Raw genomic sequence first — 23865 nt, 5'->3', positions numbered from 1 at the left:
AAATTAAGTAAAAGTGGTCATCGCTACAATATTACATTATATTGAATGCAAGTGGATTTCATATACTTGCAGACAGTTCTTAAGTTCATAGAACATTTTGTAGTGATTGGGCAGAAACAGTCAGGCCAACATTTACTAATACATTTAATAAGGTATAATTACATTTGCTGCATACCAACAACTGCATGAAAAGTATGTATTAAGGAATGATAAATTCCTCCATTCCCCAAAAAGCCCTGTGTTTTTACTGTGTTAAATATTCTAATTCAGTGATCCATGTTATAAATATTTTGCATCTGTTTCATTGCCTTGAGAAAATCTGTGTGGCTAGAAGCAAGAATACTACTACGCAAATGACATGTTTCACTGAAATTTTCTATTGCTGCTGTCTAGTCAAGAAATAAAACCAACGTACTGCACTATAATATACACTATTTGCAATCATAATTCTATGATAAAGTGATTGCTTTAGGATAGTATAATCTAAATACTTAGTTTCTAATTAAAATAGGGGATATGAACACAGTATGTGTGAAATACTATCCTAAATTTATGAAAGTTTAAAGGTGACTGATAAAACCAGGAACAACATGAAAATTTAATCTGTATCTAGCATTTTACAATGCTGAAAAGGTATCACAAAACAGTAATTTGTTCCAGGATTTTATCTTACTTACACGTAACTGATAGATGTTAACAACCATTAAAAAATTTGCCTCTAAAGCTGATTAATGGATAGAAGATATTTTTCTCACATGTAGCAACTGCACCAACTAATTACCCAATGAAAAGGATTAATGTTTGTAACAAAAGAGCAAGGTAAGTATACAATAGATATTTTGAGAAGGTCATTGTGTTGCAGTTAAGATTTGACATGCCTTGACTTCAAGAATCACATGTCAATCTCTAATGTGACCAAAATTTCCGGTTAAAACAACCTATCTTCTTTTTGAAATTGCTAAATACCATCTGAAGCAAAATCAAGATACATTAAGTACGTATAGGAAATTTTTAAACATGTCTCTCCATTATGTAGTTGTCAGTTTCCACATAGCAACTATGGAGAAAGATGTGCTATATATGTAAGTGATAATGCCCTAGTAGAACACTGAAATTAAAATTTAAGGTTACATTACACTATTGCTTCGTATTTTTTAAACAAAGATTCACATATAAAGGGAGGTCAGAGTACTGAAGTGAGCTGCTTTCAGTCCTCTTTGAAGGTTAAATTATATCGTGCAGTAGTCCCAGATTTCTGAAAAAGGCTAGTATTTCAATAGCTATTTTGTATATGAAAACCAACAACAGATGGGGCACCATACTTACAAAATAATGTGCCAAGGGATCCTGTATATGTCTTTTTTGAAACAAACTGGCAAGGACATGAACTTCAAATGTAATTCAAGAAATCACAATAAAAGGCAGTCTATGAGAATAATGAAACATCAGACAAAATATGTGCAGTTTTACTTAACCAGGTAAGCTTTAGAGTCTTCCTTTGAACCCCTCCATATAAGAATACATACAAATGACATGAAAGGGGGAATATTTAGGAGACTGAGTAAGGCGAGGGACAAAAGAAAGCATCTTTAATTAACAGCAAAACCCCCACACTGGTTATGAATAAGTAAGAAAGAAAAAAGATGTGACTCTGCATCTCTCAACCACTTAAGTTTCAATGCTCTATGTATTAAGCAAAGTCTTTTTAATTACTTTTTTTCTATATACGCTAGAATTGAGGGTATTTAACTTTCACAGCAGTTAAACAAAATTGTGCAATAATTCATTTTCAACTACAGTGATTGCTCATGAAGTTGCTAGCTCACAAGAACACATGTAAGAAGCCTGTCTCATCCTTTTCTAACATGGTATGGCTTTGGAGGGAAAAAGCTCAAGTCTGCTGAACTCTTCAGAATAAGAACATTTTTTACCAGCAGCATGAAATTGAAATTTTGTGAAAAACAAAAAAACAAATAGAAAAAAAGTATATTACTATATACATAATCTAATTTATTTTTATCAGAACACAGACATCTGCATGATTCAACACCAGCTTGCATATGCAAAAGAAAAACAATTCAACAGGTTTTAAATCTTGGAAAGCATCTGAGGTTTGTGCTGGTTTCCTGCTGAACTGTAGCTCAAAATAGCTGCCAACTGCTAATTGACTAAATTATCGTGGACACACAAGTTTGAAAATAACATGAGGAATAAAATCTCCAACATGAAAGCAAAATGTAGAAACACAGGAATAAGATTTGATAAATTGACACATCTGTATGAACTACATATATGCTTAAAAACCCACATACTATTACTATTAAAGAATAAATAGAACACCTTCAGGTGACTTTCATTTGGCTAAAACATTTCAATTCACATACACAGTCTCTTCTTGAACAAATAAGTTTAAATATAAATGCCCTCTAAGTATTAGTTCTAAGTTAAATTCTGTACAAACCTTCATTAGTTTAAATTGACTACAGAATTTTACTTAAAATTATTTTTTTAAAATTACATTTTTTGAGCTCTCTTTTGACGTTTTGGGTCTGCTGTTACTAGCCTACATATTACATACCAAACCCCACACCCCCACACCCCATTCTGAAATGGGAGGAGTACTACAATTAGAAGAAACTATCCATATTTTTTTTGTTTTAAGATAATCAAAAGAATATTTGCCCCACAAACACCTAACTCCACAGAGAGAGAAAGACCAAAATCACAGATTTTAAATGTATTCAGAAATCTGGTGAAGGGTTTTCTGGTCAAAAATTAAGTCAGTTTTCCTATGAAATACAAACATTTTTTTTCCCCAAAGAAGTAACTCACAACGTTTAAGATAAAAATTTCAAGGAATTAATTCCTGGTATGATCTAGCACAAAATGATTCACTGTGAGTGTGATAAAATGCAATCTGTGTAAAGGTACATAATGAAATCACCTAGACTAAAAGCTGGTAAATTAGAATATTTGGAAACCAAAGCTTTCTTTATCAGAAATGAAACTAACTCCTTTCTATCATCGCGCTACCTTCACAATTCCTACTTCAGAACTAAAGTACCAGATCAAATCTACATGCTCTTTCCAAGCCATTATGAAAATGAATGGAAAGTGGGGCTTTCCAAGCAGGCAAAACAAAGAAACAAATATAGAAAAGAGACACACACCCCCACCAAATCTTACTTACAATTTTCTCATGCTATGATAGCAGTATTAATTTTCTTCCTCACTTGATCATTCAGAAAAAAAAACCAAAAACAAACCACCAAAAAACACTAACCAAAAACCCCAAAACCAACCAAAAAACACAACCAACCAAAAAAGAGCCTCCACGCAGTCCTCCAGCCACCCTAAACCACAAAAAACCCCACATAAACCAAAGAGCTTTTGAATCATGTCTTCACAACAAATGTTCAAATTAAAATTCCTGTATCTTTTATTCAAAGATACAAAAAAACCCACATGCTGCTTTCATACCTGCATATGGGTTAACAATGTCACAATGAAACAAGAGTATTTATTTAAAAAGTAATCTAAAAGTCATAGCAATGACCATGGATAACATTAAAGAAATAAATAATCTCCTTATGCTGCTGTTCTTCCTCAAATATGGTTTTGTTCAAAATTCTCCAATAAACAGAACTACAGTTCACTAAGAAAAGGTGTAATTAATGTATTCAACTGTACTGCACAAATGTGTCAACATTTAAAAAAATGTTCTTTAAAGAAGTCTCATTAAGAGCATAATCTCACACTTAAGATTTTTTTTTTTCTAGTCTATGCACTTTAAATAAATAAAGTTGAAGAAACACAGGAAATTTCATTACACCTTGGGATTTCAACACTTCCATAAATTACACAGGTATAAAAAGCACCTCATAAACAGTCATCAGTTTCATAATGTGAAAATATACTTGGAGTAACATCACAGCAAAATGAAGTCATACATGAACATGTATTTTCTCTCCTCCACCTTATAAGAGTTCTAGCTTTGGCACCATGTATGATGTTTTCATGTATTTTAACAGAGAATTTAAAAAAAAGCAGCGGATTGACCTTTCCTACTTGTTGCAACAAAAGGAAATAGAAAACAGCTTAAAAAAAATAATAAATCACTCACTCATACATGTAAACTTGAAAGATTCCATTGCCAAAGCGAAAACTGAAAAAGTAAAACTTGGTTCACTAAGTCTAATTGTGTAGGGCCAACCCAAAAATTAATCATTAATTTTCTGAACTGTAACTACTCAACTATGAGGATAAACTCTCCAAGTTCTAAAATACGAATATTAATAAATTACATGTATGTCAAAAAATTAACAGGTACGTTAACTTTCAAGATGCATCCATTCAGATAAGTTTTGTAACATTTACCTGTATCCAAGCGCTTTACAGGGGACTCATCATCAACCTCAGAATCTCCACATGCACTCCTTGATCTTTTCCTTGGGTGCAGAAGTGTCTCCAACCTTGGAAGGACTACAGACAAAAAGGTTTTGGTCCCTAGCTGTGGAGAAGTTGGCTGGGTTTCAGTGTTCTTTGCAGACTTTTGGGGGCTTATACTTTTCGATTTGCAGAAGAGAATGGATGTACGTCTGTTTACATCAGTTGATGACTCAGCTACAGCAGAAACAGTCGACTCATTGAGATTACTGTCAAGTAAATGTTCTGGAGTGTGTCCATTTATTTCTTTCTGAATGGAAGTGCTATATAATTCATTATCAAATTTTACTCTTTTGTAAAGCTTACTCTGCTCTGGATTGAGTTCTACTGGTTTGAGGGTTGGTGGTTCTGAATTAGTCTCCAAGTTTGAAGGAAGAGGTAATGCATCTGATGGTTCAAGTTTAGGGGGAGATTTATCTCCTGAAAAAATTATAAATAGAGTGTGATTTTTGAAAACCTGTAGTTATAAAGTCTATTATAAAACTCACTATAAATGTGCAGCCCACCAAATATATTGTTGTTTGGAAACAAAGCATAACATTTTAAAAACAAACCTTGTCTAGCAACAACCTGTCCTAGTTAGTCGTTCCTACTTTTATATTGGGAATGTAACAGGGAGAGAAAAGTAGGTGTTTATAGTTGGTGTTAACAATTTACACCCGGATAAATACTTTTTACTTCTCATGCAGTTATGTTAGTTTCATTAACTAAAAACTAAAAAATCTATTTTTTAAATAGGAAGTTGGGGTGGTGGACGATTATCTGTTAATGCAATTACACTGCCATTCAAGTAAAATTTTTTGTAATATACATTTTCATCTATTTCACCTTATCAATATTCACCTTACGTGCCTAAGACAAATTTGTATCCTGACCTACTAGAAAGAGCTAAAACGTGTTATAAAATTTACAGAAAGGTGCAATTTGCAGAGCTGTTTTACAGCTCTAGCTAGAAGTTTTATGTACCAAAAATAAACTTAAAAAGGGGAGGGGGGAAAAAAAACCCACCCCAAAGTCTTGCAGCTTGATTAGCCACTAGTTGTCAAATACACACTTGACAATGCAGACTTGATAGGAGAAATCAGAAAAACCACCCTCTACCATTTTTTTAATTTTTTTTTTTTAAATACATGATCATGTCCCAGTAAATTCCACTAATTTCATGCTGGGAAAAGACAATGGAGATGTAACTGTGAGCATATAAAACTAGTTTCAGTTTTTCATCCCAAGCAATGGGATAGAAAATAAACATTCTACTGTTGCAGCATTTCCAAATACAAGCAGAAGAACTTCCTAACCCATAATTATGAATTAAAAAAGATGTTAAAACCTTTCTAGCTTCTAAAAGAATCTTTTAAAATATAAAATAATAATAAGAAAGATGATGCTTATTCTGGAGTAACTGTATGAGACCAGCATAATATTTACATTATCACATGAAATTTTAAAAAGTTTAGTTAATTTTTCTATGCCATCTGAAAAAAAAGCAAGGGTTTAAGTCCTGTATCTGTAGTTAATTAAATATTATCTCTACATTGTTTTGATTTTGGTTCAGCAATTCTTACGTGGAAGTCAATGACTTGTAAGTGCAGAAAAATCTCTACCCCATTTTGTAAGGTTTAATCAAACAGCATAGTTCATGTTAAAAATATATTGTTAAAATGAAGTGTGACTATACTTACACCCTTTGAAGGCATGTAAGTTTTAGAACCAGTAAATAATATTTCAGGAAGACATTCAGAATTATATTTACAGTCCAATAAGCACATCTGAAGTACCACCAATTAAAAAAGCCTGCAGTTTAGAATGTCCAAGGCAACTGTTCTTTATGAACAAATTATGATTTTCTTACAATTAATCACAAAATAGTTTAAGCACAGAAAAACACTGGAGAACTATTTAGACACTAAAACTTAAATTTCATGGGGCTATTCTGGAACCACATTTTTCACATGATCAGAAACTGAGAACAGAATTGCCAGGGGGTAATTCACAACAAAATATCCTAGGCACAGGATTCTGCTACTTTCCTCATCTTTTTGGCAATTTGTTTACTCCTTGAAGTACCTTCCATTTAAAAGTTCAAATTTGAACTAGTGACTATCACTCTTCACTAGATCAGAACTGTAACGACAATGCAAATCAACTCTGGATCATGCTCTTCACTATGTGGCTTTTTTTTTTAAAGCGTACTGTAAATATACGAAACCAGCTACTGCTCACTTTTGGACTATTTTTTTGCACAACAGCTGCAGTGAAAGGCTGTGTCATAAAAATGTTAAGCTACAAGTAAAATAGTTAGTGTATTCATTATCTGCCAGAAACTACATTCTTAAAGAACTATACTCACTAGCATCATCACTCAAAGATTTATAACAACCCTAATTTAAAAAAAAAAAAAAATTTAATACCTAACAGCCTCAGAACAAGGTAAGTGTGCTGATTCATGTACACTTTTTCTATTATTGTTGTTCAAATCTCAAGCAAGTTATACGTTTGAAAAGCATTCTCTTAGTCATACTAAGAATTAAATCCCAAGTTGCTGTCTGAATGGCAGTTAAGGACAGTCATTTTATTGACTCCACCTTTCAAAAATTTTGATAGCATCACGCTGCACCAGACACAGACTATTTTATTTATTACCATGCTTCCACTTTCCCTTAAGCTATTTCCTCCTCCCATTCAGTGCATTATTCAAAATGAAACACATCTCTAACTCCCCTAAAGAAAAACAGGTTAGTTTTTAGAGAAGAGCTGATCGTGAAAAAAACTCAGTAAAACTTTTTTTTGAGACTAGATTTTTTTTTTGCATCATTTAAAAATGAGCAATAAACACCTCAGTAACTGATTTAAAAGTTAAAAATGCAAATAAAATATTCAACTGAAATATAAAGTTAGATCTTTCTAGTATATTGCTCTCACTGAAATCAATGGGAATTAGCTAAGAGTAGATGCAGTTCTGAGATGAATGCTTTGAGGAGGAAGACAAGCACAAGGGGAAGGGCTGCTTAGATATGGCTGACTTGATTTGGCAACATGAAGTTTGTTAAGTCCTATCAATAGCTTTATTGAAAAAACCAAATTAATTTAAAAAAAAAAAACAACCCAAACCTACCCTCCACCCTCCACCCTCCCCAGACTCTGGAGTAGAGAATAACAAAGCTATACAAGACAGTATACAACAGCCAGTTTTCTGCACAACTGATCTAGGTTCACATGATGCCTAATACATATTTTAGCATTTAAGTGGATTTCTGAAAGTACAAAGATGTTTTCCACTCAGGCATTTCCAATTCCTTTTCATATGAGATTGTTTGTACTTTCATTTCTTAACACCTAAATTTTTAAAAAGCCTTGCTATTGTGAAAAATAATGGAGGGAGGTTTTGTTTAAAAAGATCATTCTCATAATTTTTAAATATTTTTTGTGATTAAGTTGTTATTTGACCATTTAAAAAATCAATATAATCTTCATTTATTACACTTTTTAATGTGTAAAAAAAAATATTTTTAATTCACATGATTAAAGCACCTGACTGAAGAGGTTCAGAACAGTACTGATTTAAACATAATTTAAAATCTTACCTTCTTCTTCTCCGTCTTGTTCTAATGCTGCACTTTCTTCTTCAAAACTTCCAATACCTGATTCTATTTGAGGAGCTTGGTTGTGTTGCTGACTTAGTTTGTTGCGGATAATGCTGATTTCTTTCTTTAACAGCTTTGCTCTTTTGCTCCTTGACCCACTGGATTTCATTGCACAGGTGAGATCAAGTTTTTCTAGCAATTCTCTCAGCTGTTCTTCCAAGGACATATGTGCTCTGTTTGCAGGATTCAGTAACCTATCCACTGAAGTCAAAATATGTATAATTGAAAATGTGCTAGTGTTTGTTAGAATATTTCACACAGTAATAATATTAACAGGAGGAAGAAAACATGAAATTCACTTGCCTGAATCAAAAAATGTAAATCAAAAGAAGCTATTTAGATTATAGGCTTAATAGCTTTACCATTACCAGTGAAGAAATGTTGAAATGAATGCCTACTATATAATTACTATTCTTCTTGATAAGCATTTTGCTCAAGAACACCAAGTAATAGGGCAAAGAATTAAAAGGTCAGAAGGAAGATATAATTAATCCTTCCCACCCTAATAGATGATTTCCTTCTTGTAGAGATCGGCAAGACTATGGTTATGAGAGAAATGTATTAATTATTCTCCTTTACTGTCAAAATCTCAGTCACTTTAATTCCTGGTATTACAAACGCACTTGATTTTTTTAATTCAGTATGTTAAGAATGTGCATAAGTTTATGCACACTGGTAGTCATTTTCCATGACTTACAAGCATATATAATCATGTGAAAGTGCTCAATTTAAAAACCTTTTTCATTTCTCTTGTTAAATTAGGCTCTGGCATGGTCAAAATCAGAATCTGGATAACACTGTTTCCTAAATGACAGATCTAGTTGAATACAAACAATTGAATCCTTCAAGCAATGCTTTCAAGGTGGGGGATCTAGTCATCAAACTGAACAGCAGCAAACTTAAAACATCTGTATGGAATGTACGCACTGTGTGTTAATGAAAATTGCAACTTTTACAAATAATCCAAAAACATCTTACCATCTTCCCAAGAGAAAGGCTGGGGTGACTCAAGTTTAGGCCGTTCAGGTAAGTGCATTCCAGTTTCATTATTATAACCGATTCCTTCAGCATCTCGCCTAGCTTGCCTGAGAACTACACCTCCTTGATCTCTTAAGCGCACTGCAGCTCTATAGAATATTGTATCTTTTGCATTGTATTTCATACAGTTATCTATGATAAGATTGAAGTCTTCTTCGAACTCACTGAGGTTTTTATAGCCTTGAGCATCTAACCGTTTCCGCATGGTAGAGAAATCCATAGGATGTTTTATATGATCCAAATAGTCTGGAACCTTTGAATAAATATTTAAAACATGAATGGGTAAAATTACCTTATTACAGAAAAAAAAGTAACATTAGATCTTAACTGATCCCCATTTTTTGACATATCTTGCAAGAACTCAAGAACTTCAAGATGTAGCTTAGAATTGCACACTCTGATAATGCAAATGTTTGCATGCCAACAGAGGTTTGCTTATTAGAAGACTGCATCTTAGCTAACAAGTTGGAGCTCTATTAACAGATGCTGGAACTACATGTTTTTAGAATTCTGTGGTTTTATGTACATAGTGTGTGTATTTATGAATATCATACTTATAAATGTATGCATCTATACATATTTACACACAAGTATAATCTATACATATGTAGTATATGCACTCATACATATATATACAATCTATACACAAACACACACCAATATGTTAATTACACATGTATGTGTTGCATATGTACGTATGCGAACATACAGATGTGCACGTAATACTGAGACTAGTTTCTCAAGTGAATGAAAAGGAATATCACGCATAAGTAAGACACAGTATCCACATTTCAATTTTTAAAACACCCTTTGAGTTCGCTTAATCAAATAATCCTAGTGCAAAAGATCATTACGTACCCATGTTACTCTATAACAGTATTTCCCAGAAATTATTTTGGTATATAACCATAAATAGATTTTCATACCAGTAAGTCATAACTCAACATAAATTATCAGAATAGATTAAAATGTAACACTGCTCCCTGCTCTGCATGCAATGATCTGTTTCTTGTACTTAAGTGTCACCAAGACATATCAGACATAAGGAAATACAGCTTAAAACATACCTCTTTAAGGTTCACTGGCTGAGCAAATATACGGGCAGAATCCTTTTCCTGCAGCTGATCCAGAACTGATCGCAGAAGTACAGTGAATGGAGTAAGCTGAAGTTCCATAGCAACCTGCTCAATCTTGACCTAAAGAAGTAATAATTATCCAGTTGAGCATTTTTCATTAAGATACTGTTTTGAAGTTGTTTTGCATCAACAGCAAAGTACTTCAGGTATGACATACAATATAAATATATTAAAGTAAATGAGTTCAATGCTACTTTCCATATCATCAGTTGGCATTTGTCTGACATATATTTTCAGCTGATGACTTTGTAAGAAAAATAATTTTCATCCCTTCCTTGCAGACTCAACTCCAGCTTCTTAGAACTCAAATTTTATTTTATCTATAAATGAATTCTGTTTCATTTTTTAACTGTATTTCTTTTCTTTGAAAATATGTTACATAAGAACAGCTTCCTATTTTGCCAACAATGCAGAAATAAGAATTTAATGGTAATATGTTTAAAATTAAATTTCAATTAATTTTAAATTAGTTCCATGTTCAAAGTGTATAAAGAAAATTTAATGAACATTTACAGGCTACATAAGACCAACGCAAAGAGTAATTTTAAAGACAGTGTTCTCTATAAATTCCAAGAAAATATTTTTTTAAAAAACCTACTAACAACATCTTCAAATACTTGATCATCCTTCAGAATTTTCATTCTTTTTGACAATATTACAATTCCTCTACAGTTTCATTTTCAAGCCACTTAAATAGTTATCAACACTGAACCAATCTTGTTATGGCAAAAATAGATTCTTCATGACACATTAATGGAGTGTGTTTATATATATATATATGAACATCTAAACAAAGTATACACAAACATACACACACACATAAAATACAATGTGTATTAAAAAAAAAAACAAAAAACATGCATATAGCAAGTGATATGTGAACGTACAGGAATGATGTATGGAATTCCAGAAAGCATTAAAGAATTACAAACTATATTAGCTTGCAATGAATGTTCACAGCTTCCAAAAACTAAAAAAGGAAATATTTTCACAAATAAGGACAATTAAAGACTCGTAAGGGCAAACATTTTGCTTTCACAGTTTTCATATCAAATACATTATTTCTTCCTCAACTCTCTTCTCCCAGCAGTGTCAACTCTAGATTGTCATAGGACACAGATGAAGCTTTTTTGGTATTTTTTTGTCAACAGAAGAATGTAAGTGATGCTCAGTATAAGCACATGTATTGGGAAAACCTGAAGAGATCAAGTTTTCTACAGTTCTCCAGAAACCAATTGTCTTTGCAAGTCTTAACAGAATGGCTTGTTAAATAATTTCTTTACACCAATGAACACGGCATAGGCAACAAACAAGAGGAGTTGGAGGCCACCATGCTGCTAGAAAGCTATGACCTAGCTGCCGTTACTGAAACCTGGTGGGACAAATCCCATGACTGGAGTGCGGCTATTGATGGCTGCAGGGTGTTCAGAAGGGACACGTGAGTAAGGAGGGCAGAGGGGTTGTCCACTACAACTAGAAAAGGATAGATTGTGAAGCGCTGTCTCTGAAGAGCCATGAGCAGGTTGAAAGCTTATGGATAAGAATTAGAGACCGAGGCAGCAAAGGGAATCTTGTGGTTGGTGTTTACTACAGGCCACCCCATCAAGGGGAGCCTTTTGATGATGCATTCTTATTCCAGCTACAGGAGGCATCATGTTCATAGGGTCTTGTCCTGTTGGGGGGCTTCAACCACAACATCTGCTGGAAAAGTAGCACAGTGAGCTGCAGACAATTCAGGAAACTCCTGGAATGCATTGAGGCTAACTTCTTAAACCAAATAGAAAGCCCTACTAGAGGGGATGCGATACTGGACCTATTAGTCACCAACACCAGTGAGTCCCGAGACATCAGGATTGGAGGCAGCCTGGGCTGCAATGATTATGCACTGGTGAAGTTCACAGTCCTGAGGGATATGGTTCAGGCAAAGAGTAAAGTCAGGACCCTGAATTTTAGGGAAGCAAAATTCCAGCTGTTCAAGGATTTTGTCAGTTGGACTCCTTGGGAAACTGTCCTCAGGGACAAGGCAGAAGAACAGAGCAGGCAGATCTTTAAGGATGCTTTCCACAGAGCACAAGAGCTCTCGATCCTCAGGTGTAAGAAATCAGAAAAGTAAGGCAAGAGACCAGCATGGATGACTCGAGGTCAAAATAAGGGCAAGAAAGAAATGCACAGGCAGTGGAAGAAGGGACAGGTATCCCAGGAAAAGTATAAGGACATAGCCTGGTTGTATAGGGATGGGGTCAGGAAGGCCAAGATGCAGCTGTGGCTGAACTTGGCCAGGGACACAAACAATAACAAGGGCTTCTACAAGTATGTCAGCCAGAAAATGAAGGTCAAAGAAAGTGTACCCCCCTCTAATGAATGCAACTGGAGAATTAGTAACAACACCTGAGGAGAAGGCTAAGATATTAAAAGTTTTTGTCTCAGTCTTCACTGTCAACCTCTCTTCCACACCTCTTGAATGGACAGACCTCAAGGCAAGGACTAGTAAAGTCCCTCCCTCTATAAGAGGTTAAGTTTGTGACCACCTGAGGAACCTGAACATACATAAATATATAGAACCTGATGAGATGCATCCCAGAGTCCTGAGGGAAATGGCTGATGCAGTTGCCAGGCCACTCTCCACAATACTTGAAAAGTCATGGCAATCAGGCGAAGTCCTTGGAGATGGGAAAAAGGAACACATTGCACCCAATTAAAAAAGGGTGGAAGGAAGGACCCTGAGAACTACTGACCTGTCAGCCTCACCTCTGTGCCTGGGAAGATCGTGGAACAGATCCTCCTAGAAGCTATGCTAAGGCACATGGAGGACGGGGAGGTTATTCCAGACAGTCAGCATGGATTCACCATGGGGAGGTCTTACCTAACCAACCTAATGGCCTTCTGTGATGGAGCGACTACATCAGTGGAGAAGGGAAGACTTACTAATGTCATCATGGACTTCTGTAAGGCTTTTGACACAGTCTCCCACATACTTCTCTCTAAATTGGAGAGATATGGATTTGATGGGTGGACTGTTCAGTGGTTAAGGATTTGGCTGGATGGTCACATCCAGAGGGTACCGGTCAACAGTTCAGTGTCCAAATGGAGATCAGTGATTAGTGGTGTCCTTCAGAGGTCCATATCAGGACCAGTACCGTTTAATATCTTCATCAATGACACAGTGCGAGATCAAGGGCACCCTCAGCACATCTGCAGACAACTGCTAGCTGAGTGGTGTGGTTGACACACTGGAGGGAAGGGATGCCATCCAGAGGAACCTGGAGAAGTGGGCCCACGCAAACCTCATGACATTCAGCAAGTACAAGTGCAAGGTCCAACACCTGGGACAGGGCAATCCCCAGTATCAATACAGGCTGGGGTATAAAGAGATTGAGAGCAGCTCTGTGGAGAAGAACTTGTGGGTATTGGTGGGTGAAAACCTGGACGTGACCCAGCAATGTGCACTCGCAGCGTAGAAAGGCAATGGTATCCTGGGCTGCATCAAAAGAAGTGTGGCCAGCAGGTTGAGGGAGGTGATTCTCCCCCTCTACTCCACTCTCGTGAGACCCCACCTGGAGTACTGTGTCCAGTTAAGGAGTCCTCAGCACAGGAAAAACATAGATGTGCTGAAGCAGGTCCAGAGAAGAGTGACAAAACTGATCAGATGGATAGAACACCTCCCCTACGAGGACAGGCTGAGAGAGTTGGGGTTGTTCAGCCTGGAGAAGAGAAGGCTCTGGGGAGACTTTATAGCTGCCTTCGAGTACTTAAAAGGGACTTACAGGAAAGATGGAGACATACGTTTTACAGGGCCTGTTGTGGTAGGACAAAGGATAATGGTTTTAAACTGTAAGAGGGTAGATTCAGCCTAGATATAAGGAAGAAATTTTTTATGATGAGGGTGGTGAAGCAGTGGAACAGGTTGCCCGGAGAGGTAGTAGATGCCCCAACCCTGAAAACATCAGGTCAGGTTAAACAGGTATCTGAGCAATCTGATCTAGCTGAAGATGTCCCTGCCCATGGGACAGAGGCTGGACAAAATGATTTTAAAGGTCTCTTCCAACCCAAACTATTCTATGATTCTGTGATAATTCCATATATTTTAAACAGTTTGCATGAGTGTACGCATGCTTTTAAACAGTTTGCGTGAGTGTACACATATGTTTCTTGATCCTACATAAGGATTACAAGACAAACACTTCAGTCTCTCTATTGCAAAAACTGTGTGTGAGAATAGTTAAATTATCTTTCCTTCAGAAACGTTTCATTAAATTAGAAGGTACTCCATTTACCTGTTCTCTTTTTAATTTTTCACGCTTACGTATAAGTTCAATCAACAAACGGGCTCTTTCAAGATCATGGCGCAGCCTTTGCCAGTACTTCAATTTTTCTTTTAAGGCTTGCATTTCTTCATCATCTTCTCTCTAAGAAAAGAATCAACAGGTGTTCATGAAATGAAAAATGCTTACCTCTTTTTATAAGCTAGTTTTATGCAATTACAGAACGTATTCACAGCAAAGGAGAAACTACTGTCTTACAGTTACAGCACTTGGTCATAAACTTCATACTGCAACAAAAGAAAACCTCTTGTCAGGGTATGTTCTAGAATTTCTCGATCATCTAGCTGAAAATAACATCTATAAACTAGAAAGCAATCCTATGGTGAAGGCTATTTACATCAGAAGTAGCAATACAGCAAACAGCAACCTAGCAGTGTAACAGGCTGTAAAATTAAATCCAGTATTTTCACATCAAAATCCAAGCTAGGTGAACATCATCAGCTTCCTCAGAAACTCAAGCCTAATAGAAAAAAAAAAATTCTTGTTCTGCTCAACACAGTCCACCTCCCCAGCACTCAGCAGAATTAGGACACACTTGCAACGAACAAAATCATTATGAATTGTGAGGACAGGAAATGTAAAGCAGTTTATTAAATAATACAGCAATTTAAAAATGGTATTGCAAATGGGTACAACATTTCAGTGAACTGGTTTGGAAAATCTCTACATTTAAAAGTATTGTATAAAAAGAGTCTCAGAAAGAGACCCAAAACTTTGTATGCTTGCCTGTAACTAGTGTAATGCAATATACACTAGATAAATAATGGTCATACCGTTTTTTCTAAAAAAAAACCCCAAATAACAAATGCCATAAAGTATATTAAAAAACAGAGAAACAAAGAAAACCTGCTAAGCAGACGAAAAATGATCAACATTACAAACTGTTACACTCAAAGCAAAAACCTCCTTAAGAGAAGGATAATTCAGAAATACATAGATCCTCTGAAGGAAGCTTGTGCAATTTCTCAGACAGAAGGTTCTAAAATTAGAATTCAAAAACTGGCAATTTAAAAAAGTATCTAATAAGATTTGTGAGTGATATGATTTTATGATCTGCATCACATTTTATTACTTTACACACTTCATAGAAGTAAAGGCAAGAAGTAAAGGCAAGTGTGGAAGCTATGAAGTTGGTTTTATGCAAATCTCTGACTTCACTCAAGTTGAAAATGCTTAACTATCAACTATCTCTGTATTATAAAATAGCAATCTGGAAACAACAGTTTGTTCCTCTTATAAAAGAAACAAAAAGAAAAAGAAACAAAACACCACACCACAAAAAAGAGACCAAAAATTGTAGCTAGAAACTTCTAGTTCACTTTCCTAATGACTATTAGTATTGAGAGTTATAATTTCATTTAACAAGTTAACTCTTGACTTAGACATTTAATGATTTAACTGTTGGGGTTCAGAATAGTTCAAAGTAAGTTTTGACAATATTAATATGCACATTTTCAATTCCTTAAAATTCTCAGAGATTTACTGAATTAGAAAATCTACACTGCCACTAACTGCTGGTCTCCTACACCTCTTTATCTCTCAGCACAGATCCCATGCGTGAAAAGCAAACTAACTGTTAACTGACATAGCTATACAATTTTTTTCATAGTTTTACTGTTTCTCAGGATCAAAATTAGGTTGTAGCTATTTCTAAAAGTGGAAGGCTTGTCCTCCCCTTTGCTGCCATTCAGAGTCTGCTCTTTTGCCCTATATAATTGCACAGTTTATGAAACTGAAAAAACAAACCATACTACTTTCAGGGGATCATGAAAGTTAAATACAGCAAGAAAAATAAAAGTTACTTTGTACATCAGGTATTGGGGTAGATCCTTAGAGACTTAAATATTTGGTTAAACCTGAAGGTGCAGTCTCACTTCTTTGAAAAAAAAAAACAAAACAAAAGATTATTCTTTTAGTTGAATCAGTTGTTTGACCAATTCCATTCCATAAAATAGATAGGTAGGTGTAAATCTTCAGATGTGACCCAAAGTATCAAGAGCACCTTGTTTGGTTTTTTGTGTGCACACATTCACTCCCCACTTGAACATCATTCTTGCCTGGGGATTAATAGCAAGCCTCCAAATTTTTAACACAGCTATGCAAAGTAATGTTGGCAGACACGGTTATGGTTATAACAGCCAAGATAAAACCCCTTTACCCTAACCTGTTTATTACCTAATATACAACATATACCTTAATTAGATTAAAAGATCCAGGCAAGCTGAAAAGAGCATGATGCACTGGCTTCCAGTATCTAACTAGTAAAAACTTGGATAAAAAGTTTCTTTCAAAATTTTTAGTTTTCAAAAGCTTTCCTATTAACTTCCTGGTAAAGAGTTCTTCCAAATCATTCTTTCTGTAACAAAGCCAGAAAGTTTCTTCTGGCTGACAAGACAAGAAAATTTAGAAAGAAAGTCTGTGGTACTTTCTGATGGACTCAGTTCTTGCTGAACACCAAATACTATCTAGAAAAGCTAAAATTGATACATTTATTAATATTGAGGGAAGAGGTAAACACTTCTAAATTTACACACAGAACATGCATTAACTGAGAACTGGTCTTCACCTCCAGCTCCTACCATGAGTATGTTACCAGTCATAACATACGAGCAGGAATACTGTCGATATACCAACAGATCACTCCTTATGCTGGATGTGAATACATGGGGACAGCCTCACTCTCTACAGAGACTGTAACTTAATATGAGCCAAGCAAAAACAGAATTACAGTGATGGAACTGGATCTTGATCAATACAGTTTTATGAAGACCCTCTGCTGCCACTTGTACGCCAATCAGTCAAAACCATTTACTGGTTTCAACTTGTGTTCTTACTGAAATTTTCAGTGCAGATATGACCTGTCACCAGCACCTTCTCACTTTGTTTCTCTCAACAGCAGTTTTAAACCAACCTCACTAAAGCAGCAACAAGCTACTACACTTACATTTCATGTCTTATTTTTATTCACGCATTAAGTATAGAAAAAAACTAAAATAATGGGGATGTAAATTTATTAGAGTCTTTCCAATACCTGTCCTGAATTTCTAGGTAGAAAGAGGAGTGCTGGTATAAACCACTCTTTCAGAGAGGTTCCTTGTCCCTGCAGATGGTGAGTTAGTATATAAGCCAAGATCTTCTTGCCTTGTTTAGAACTGTTTGTCGATATAGCATCACCTTCAAAAGCATATAATAACTGAGCTCTGAAACATGTTCATTAGTAATTCATTCTAACTCAAACACTTCCCCCCCCTGCTAAATTTGTTCTATTAAACAAACATTAAATAGGGATGAAAATCACATTCCACTAGGCATCCTGAAAACCATTTTCAGGGTTTTGGTTCCTCATCTCAACATTTCAGTTTAATCATTAAAAAAAAAAAAAAAAAAAAAAAAAGTCCTCTGAACCTACATTGCAGTAGGTTCATGTTTCTCTGACTGAAAAGCTATTCAGGTTTCTTGACATTCTGACCTCTCGCATAAAAGGAAAAAAGAATTTTCTCATCTAGATCAAAATGAACAAAATAATCATCTGTACCTCAAAAATGTTGAGGCTTTCTCCCAACAGCTATGCCACAGCTGTTTACTGAACTCTTCATTATGGTTTGGGTTATAGTTAGAGTAACGAAGATGACTAATGAATCAAATGCTTTGCAGTTATGACTACTTTAATAGGTATTATAAATACATACAGAGGATGCTATGGAGAAGACACAATGTCATACACAGGACACTTGCTACTCACTGAAAAGCATCACCTACATATTTTTCATCAAGAGAATCATTTAATACTCTGCTTGAAACTAGCTTTTTCTTTACAAGAGACAAAGGTTATTCTTAAAAACTTATTGGAATGAAGTCTCGGAAGTGCCACAATTTTTAATAAACCAATATAGTTTCCAATTAATGGAGAAAATATTATTTTCTTACTGAATAGTACACAGTTCTGAAATTAGAAAGGAAAAGAAAGATATACTGTTTGTACAGGAGCGCAAACGGGCAAAGGGATTTTAAAACAGCTCCTATCTAAGGCTTATTTTATTATAATGAAACATCAGTTATAAGAAACCTTTTACGTTGGTAGTTACTATTTATATATATTTAGAAATGTTGCAGTCTCATCATGCCATCTCAGTAGGAAAAATACTTCCCAACTACCAACTAGCAAGTATTATTTTTTCAGACACTAACTGTAGTCTAGGTCTACACTACAGAAGTCCCAAACTTCTGTGCTTCATTTTATTAATTTTAAGAACTCAAGCTCATTAAAAAAAAAAAAAAAAATCTACTATCTGAATAACTTAATTTCAGCTATTATTAGGTAACTGCAAGGTGGCACTTGTCAGAATGGAAACTTCTCTTACAGAATTAAAAGATTAATCAGAGATTAAAAGTAGAATACAGAATATTTTAGAGAAGTTACAACCCAAATAGGTATTAAAATGTAGTAATTATAGAAGCAATAAAAGATACATAAATAAGTGACCAATTTATATTTAGAATCCACCTAAATTCCACATAAAAGGAATTTGAGCGTTTCGGCTATGAGAAAAGCTGAGAGAGCTAGGACTGTTTAGCCTGGGAAAAAAAGGCTGGGGACGTGGATCTCAAACTTACAAATATACGTGAAGGGAGGGTGTAAAGAAGGTTGAAACAAGATCCTTTCAGTGTGCCCAGAGACAGGACAAGAGGCAATATACACAAAGTGAAAAACAAGAGTCCCTCAGAAGATCAGAAAACACTGTTGTTTTTTTTTTTTATTTTCACTGTGAGGGTGACTGAGCACTAGCACAGGTTGCCCAGGGAAATTGTGGAGTCTCCACCCTTAAGAGATATTCAAAAGCTGTCTGGACATGGTGCTGTGGGGCAACCTGCTTTAAGTGGCCCTGCTTGAGCAGTGAGGTTGGACCAGATGATCTCCAGAGGTCCATTCCAACCTCAGTTGTTCTGGGAATTATTAAATTATCGTTAAAATGACAGATCAAATCATTAGGAAGCAATGTTGACCCATGATATTTTTATGACTACATCAGTAATGACTTAATCAGCAAATAGCAATGCAATCCAAACGAAAATAATAGTTAAGATATAAAGGGAAAAAAAAAAATCACAATTTAATACAAGTAAAAGATTATAAAATGCATTCTTAAGTTCTAGAGGCTATTTTACAGGAACAATTCCACTGGAAACACCTGGAGAACGGAAAGAACACAGCCAACTACTTTTTCAGTTAAATTAAAAAAAGGTAACTGCAATGCAGTAAGAATGATGCTTTACAGCATTTCGAGGTCTACACACATGGATCCATAAACAGAATTCAGAAAAGTAGTTTTAATTATTTTCGAAGCCACCCAGTGACTTGAAATCAAAACAATAAAAGACCTGCTAAAACTTCTACTGTCACTGAAGAGCTGTTCATATTACAAAACTGGGAAGCAGAAGAGTTTTGCTTTCTGAATCTGACTGATACACATCTGGAGTGACTTTTCCTGTTTTTCAGCAATTCCTACTGGTTGTAAACATGTACATCTTTAACCAACTTAGACGTATTTTAGCTAGGATGAGTTTTACTTGAATAAAATATCAGCATAAACTTATGCTTCTCTACAATCCCACCTAAGTGAAACTGAAAGTTTAAACAGGTCTCTGAACTTCATCAACAACTTGCTCTTTGTTCTGTTACTACTAAACAAGGTGGGCAATAAGGACCTGAATTTGAAAACTGTAAACTAGCATGTCTAACCTTTCCTCTGTAAAAATTTCTGGTTTTCTCAGTCAGAAATCAAAAATGACATTTGCTTTACATGATTTGATTAATTTAAGATAAAATAAATTTTTTATCTAACTCATAGCACATTGAGGAATGAGTTCCAAAATATTGCAATACTAGTCAAAGAACAGAAGTATTAGGATAGTTTTGGTGACAGTGTTTTTGTGAAACATTTCAGCAAAACAAAATAAAAACCCGCACAAATTATTCCCCCCCCCCCATATCTCACAAATTAAAAAGGATTAGATAATGTCCGATTTCCAACATAGGTCATATTACTTAAGAAAAAGGTAAAGAATTTACTCAGTCCTGAATAAGAGAAAGTTTTTACTCTGTGCTATGTTTCCTTGTTACTTTTTATTCTATAAAATAAGAGATTTTTCTGATTTCTTCTTGTAAGTAAAAAGTGTGTCACATACCTGTTGTGTGTTTCTTTGTGACTGTAAACTGGACTGCAGCCTTCTCAACAGAGGAACACCATTCCTAGACAGTCTTTTAAGCAACCAGTAACTGTGCACTCGTTCAACAAATTGCTTCTTCCGCTGAATGGCCACCTGATTCATAATCTTATTTAATCTAAAATATGGAAAAACTTATATTGTATTTTTCACAGCAAAGCATAAAACATATTGGTCTACGGAAGATAAACATCATATATATATATATATATATATATATATGAATGTATAACATAACAACAGCAGTGATCGCCACATTCTTTATTTCTTTCAATGATAATCCCTTTCATTAAAATTATTTCTGAGCAGTAGATTACAATCAGATACATCTGCTTGATACTGCAGTTTCTACCAAATACATTAAGATACTTTATAAAGCTAAAGGGTATCAATTTTTTCATGACCATTATCTCAAGAGCAATCCCAGATTAGGGCTGAGAATAAAGCTTTATCTGCATTTCAAAATATAATCAGAAATAAAGAAGCTTTAAAACCCTACAGAAGTTTTCAGATCATTTGTTGCCATCTTCACACAAAATTAGTTTATTTTAAAGGTAATATTTTAAATATTTTAACATAAAAACAAAGTTTTAACATAAAAACATGCAACTAAAAGCTTGCATTGCTCATCTACTAATGTTAAATTTTGGTAAATGTAACAAAAAAAAGTAAAACAGAAGTACACTTATTTTACCTCACGCATATGATGAAAATACCTACACAGAAAATATGCAAGAGAGGATACAAACAATGAAGCAAAATACTTAATAAACAGTATTTTCTCCAAACTCGTTTAAGATGCAAATACTGTTTACAGATATTCTGTTTAGAAATACTGTAAGAAAGTGCTATATGAACATCACATGCAGCAACCTTGACTTCTCTCTTTTTTAAATAATTACATATTAATATGTCCAGGTCTCACACACAACACCAGCCTCTTAAAATTTACATTCAAAAAGTTTATCTGAAATAGATCATCAGCCCTCTGTGCCTACAGTATCCTGAAATCACAGCAAAAAATGTCAAAAAAAGTTAATGGTCATAGAATTAAAAGGTTTTGCCTTTGTAAGATATTGTAGGGGTTTGTCACTGGTGGAAGCAAAATTAACACAAGAGGCCCCAAGACACTATGTTATGGGGATTGTTCATTAGTTTGGGGACAGGGGTGAGCTGGAGTGAGAAAAGGATTTCCCTAAGGATATAAAACAGAGTATTATATGTATAAATGAACAGAAATCTGTTAATTCTTCACTCAGTGTATTACTGCCCATAGCAAAATTCTACAGTGAAGAGTTCTAAATTTATCAGATTCTCCAATAAAATCTAATATCAAATTAGGCAAAATTAAATTCAAGAAGTGTCTGAGTTGTAGAGCACTACCATGAGGTGTTCAAATAAAAACACATAGTAATTTTTTTTTTACTTCTTCCCTTTTAATATTAGGAATAAAGCAGTTTGAGTAAGTGATAGAAGTAGTTAAATACCTCAACAAAATGTAAAGCTATAAATAAACCTTGGGTAAAATTATTTTTAACAATAGATGGGAAACTTGAATGATATCTTTCAGACAGCCATACAAGTGAGTCTACCATGAGTACACCAAAGGTTACTGATCCCTGTTTTTTTTTTTTTTTCTTGGATGCACAGAAGGTAAGGCACAATAGGTCTACTTGGTGCTAACTTAGCAGTACCTACAGCTTTCTGCCATCACAGGGTAAAGGCAGAGCAAACATAGGTTTTCTTCAAAATACAATGCCATTGCGTCCTCCAGTTCCTTAGTGACATTGTTTTTCAATTAATAACTAAGCCAGTTAGGCATTTTTGAAAAATTTTAGCTTAAGTCTGCAGATGGACTCAGGACTGTCCTGTAAGTCTTTAACTGAAGGGCAGAGGCAGGCTCCACAAAGATTTATTCAATGCTAAACAAACCCTGATGTGACAAAACTTCAAACATTACAGTTAATTATAGAATGGAATCAAAATCAAACAATTACTTTCACATGTCCCTCTTGTAAACAGCAACGGAGTCAAAAAAAGGCAGTCAAATATATACCTATTTGTAAACATAATAACTTAAAATGAAGAAAGATGCCTGGGCTTCATGCCCATCAGATGTGGCAAGACTAAGCAAACATCTTTAATTACGGTTTTGAGTACATTTGCCAACTCACATAACGAACCATTCTACTACTAGATAATTATAACAATAAAGTGCTAGAACAAGCCTAGGACATGTTCACAGAGGATATTCTCCAACTTTCAAAATACAAATAAACAGAACGTAATTTGGAGTGCAGAAACTACCTAACAAGGGGCAGGAATCTACTCCTGTCTGCCTTCCCTCCAAACAAAACCAAACACTGGTTGTTCATATTTCAGTTAGATACCAGACTTTGGTAGTGGTAACATATATCACCAATCACTCCTTAATTTCTCAAAATACAAATGTCAGAGGCTCTTCACATGGCCGATATCTACAGAGCCTCTACACTATGATCTTACTGATATACGATGATTTTACATCTGCTGTTAGACCCTAAGAACCCACTAGCTATAGAGGAGTTCTTTGACCATCTTTTTGCTTAGTCAGATACTCTCAGGTAGACTTTTACTGTCTGAACTGCTTTGGATTTTGACAGACAATATAAATGTTTTGGAGAAATAAGATACAATTTTTCCACTGCTGTAGAACCCTAGAATTAGCACTGGGTGTTGATTATGAAGCTCCCACCCTTGACAGCGCTACCATATTGGAAAAGAGGTTTTCACTCAAAGATACATTCAGCTGCAGTGAAGCTGAGCACAAGCACGAAATAAGCACAAAGGTATAACCAGTCTTGAACAAGTTCCGTTCTGTTGCCTGAGCTTGAACTAACTTTGTAGATGCTGAAACTAAATTTTCAAACTAGAATTCTGAAATTCTTTAAGATCTTAAAGGAATTTGCTGCACATTCCACTTCTTTTTTTGTGTGTTGTTTTTTTTTTTAACAGAAAGGTGTAATTAAAAAAAACAATAATTGAAGAGTAATATATATATATATAAATATATAT

At 34.9% G+C, this 23865-nt stretch overlaps 1 protein-coding gene across 7 annotated transcripts in view; it reads right to left on the bottom strand.

Annotated features, from left to right (window-relative positions):
- BRD1 (bromodomain containing 1) overlaps positions 1–23865 on the bottom strand; it is a 72798-nt gene that overhangs the window by 23088 nt on the left and 25845 nt on the right. For 5 of the 7 annotated variants that reach the window (XM_026840988.1, XM_026840991.1, XM_026840989.1 and 2 more), the window contains 6 exons: positions 20773–20929; positions 14539–14670; positions 10196–10324; positions 9069–9381; positions 8031–8291; positions 4378–4866 (listed from right to left, as the gene is read on the bottom strand). In XM_026840988.1, the coding sequence (XP_026696789.1) occupies positions 4378–4866; positions 8031–8291; positions 9069–9381; positions 10196–10324; positions 14539–14670; positions 20773–20929 (1481 nt within the window). The remainder of the gene's footprint in view (positions 1–4377; positions 4867–8030; positions 8292–9068; positions 9382–10195; positions 10325–14538; positions 14671–20772; positions 20930–23865) is intronic. The other 2 variants (XM_026840992.1, XM_026840993.1) reach the window with 1 other exon arrangement.

Source organism: Athene cunicularia, assembly GCF_003259725.1.
Source record: "Athene cunicularia isolate RWA chromosome 1 unlocalized genomic scaffold, athCun1 chr1_part2, whole genome shotgun sequence".
NCBI classification, from domain to species: domain Eukaryota; kingdom Metazoa; phylum Chordata; class Aves; order Strigiformes; family Strigidae; genus Athene; species Athene cunicularia.
Note: the sequence above shows the minus strand (reverse complement) of the source record. Positions and strands in the feature narration are given on the sequence as shown.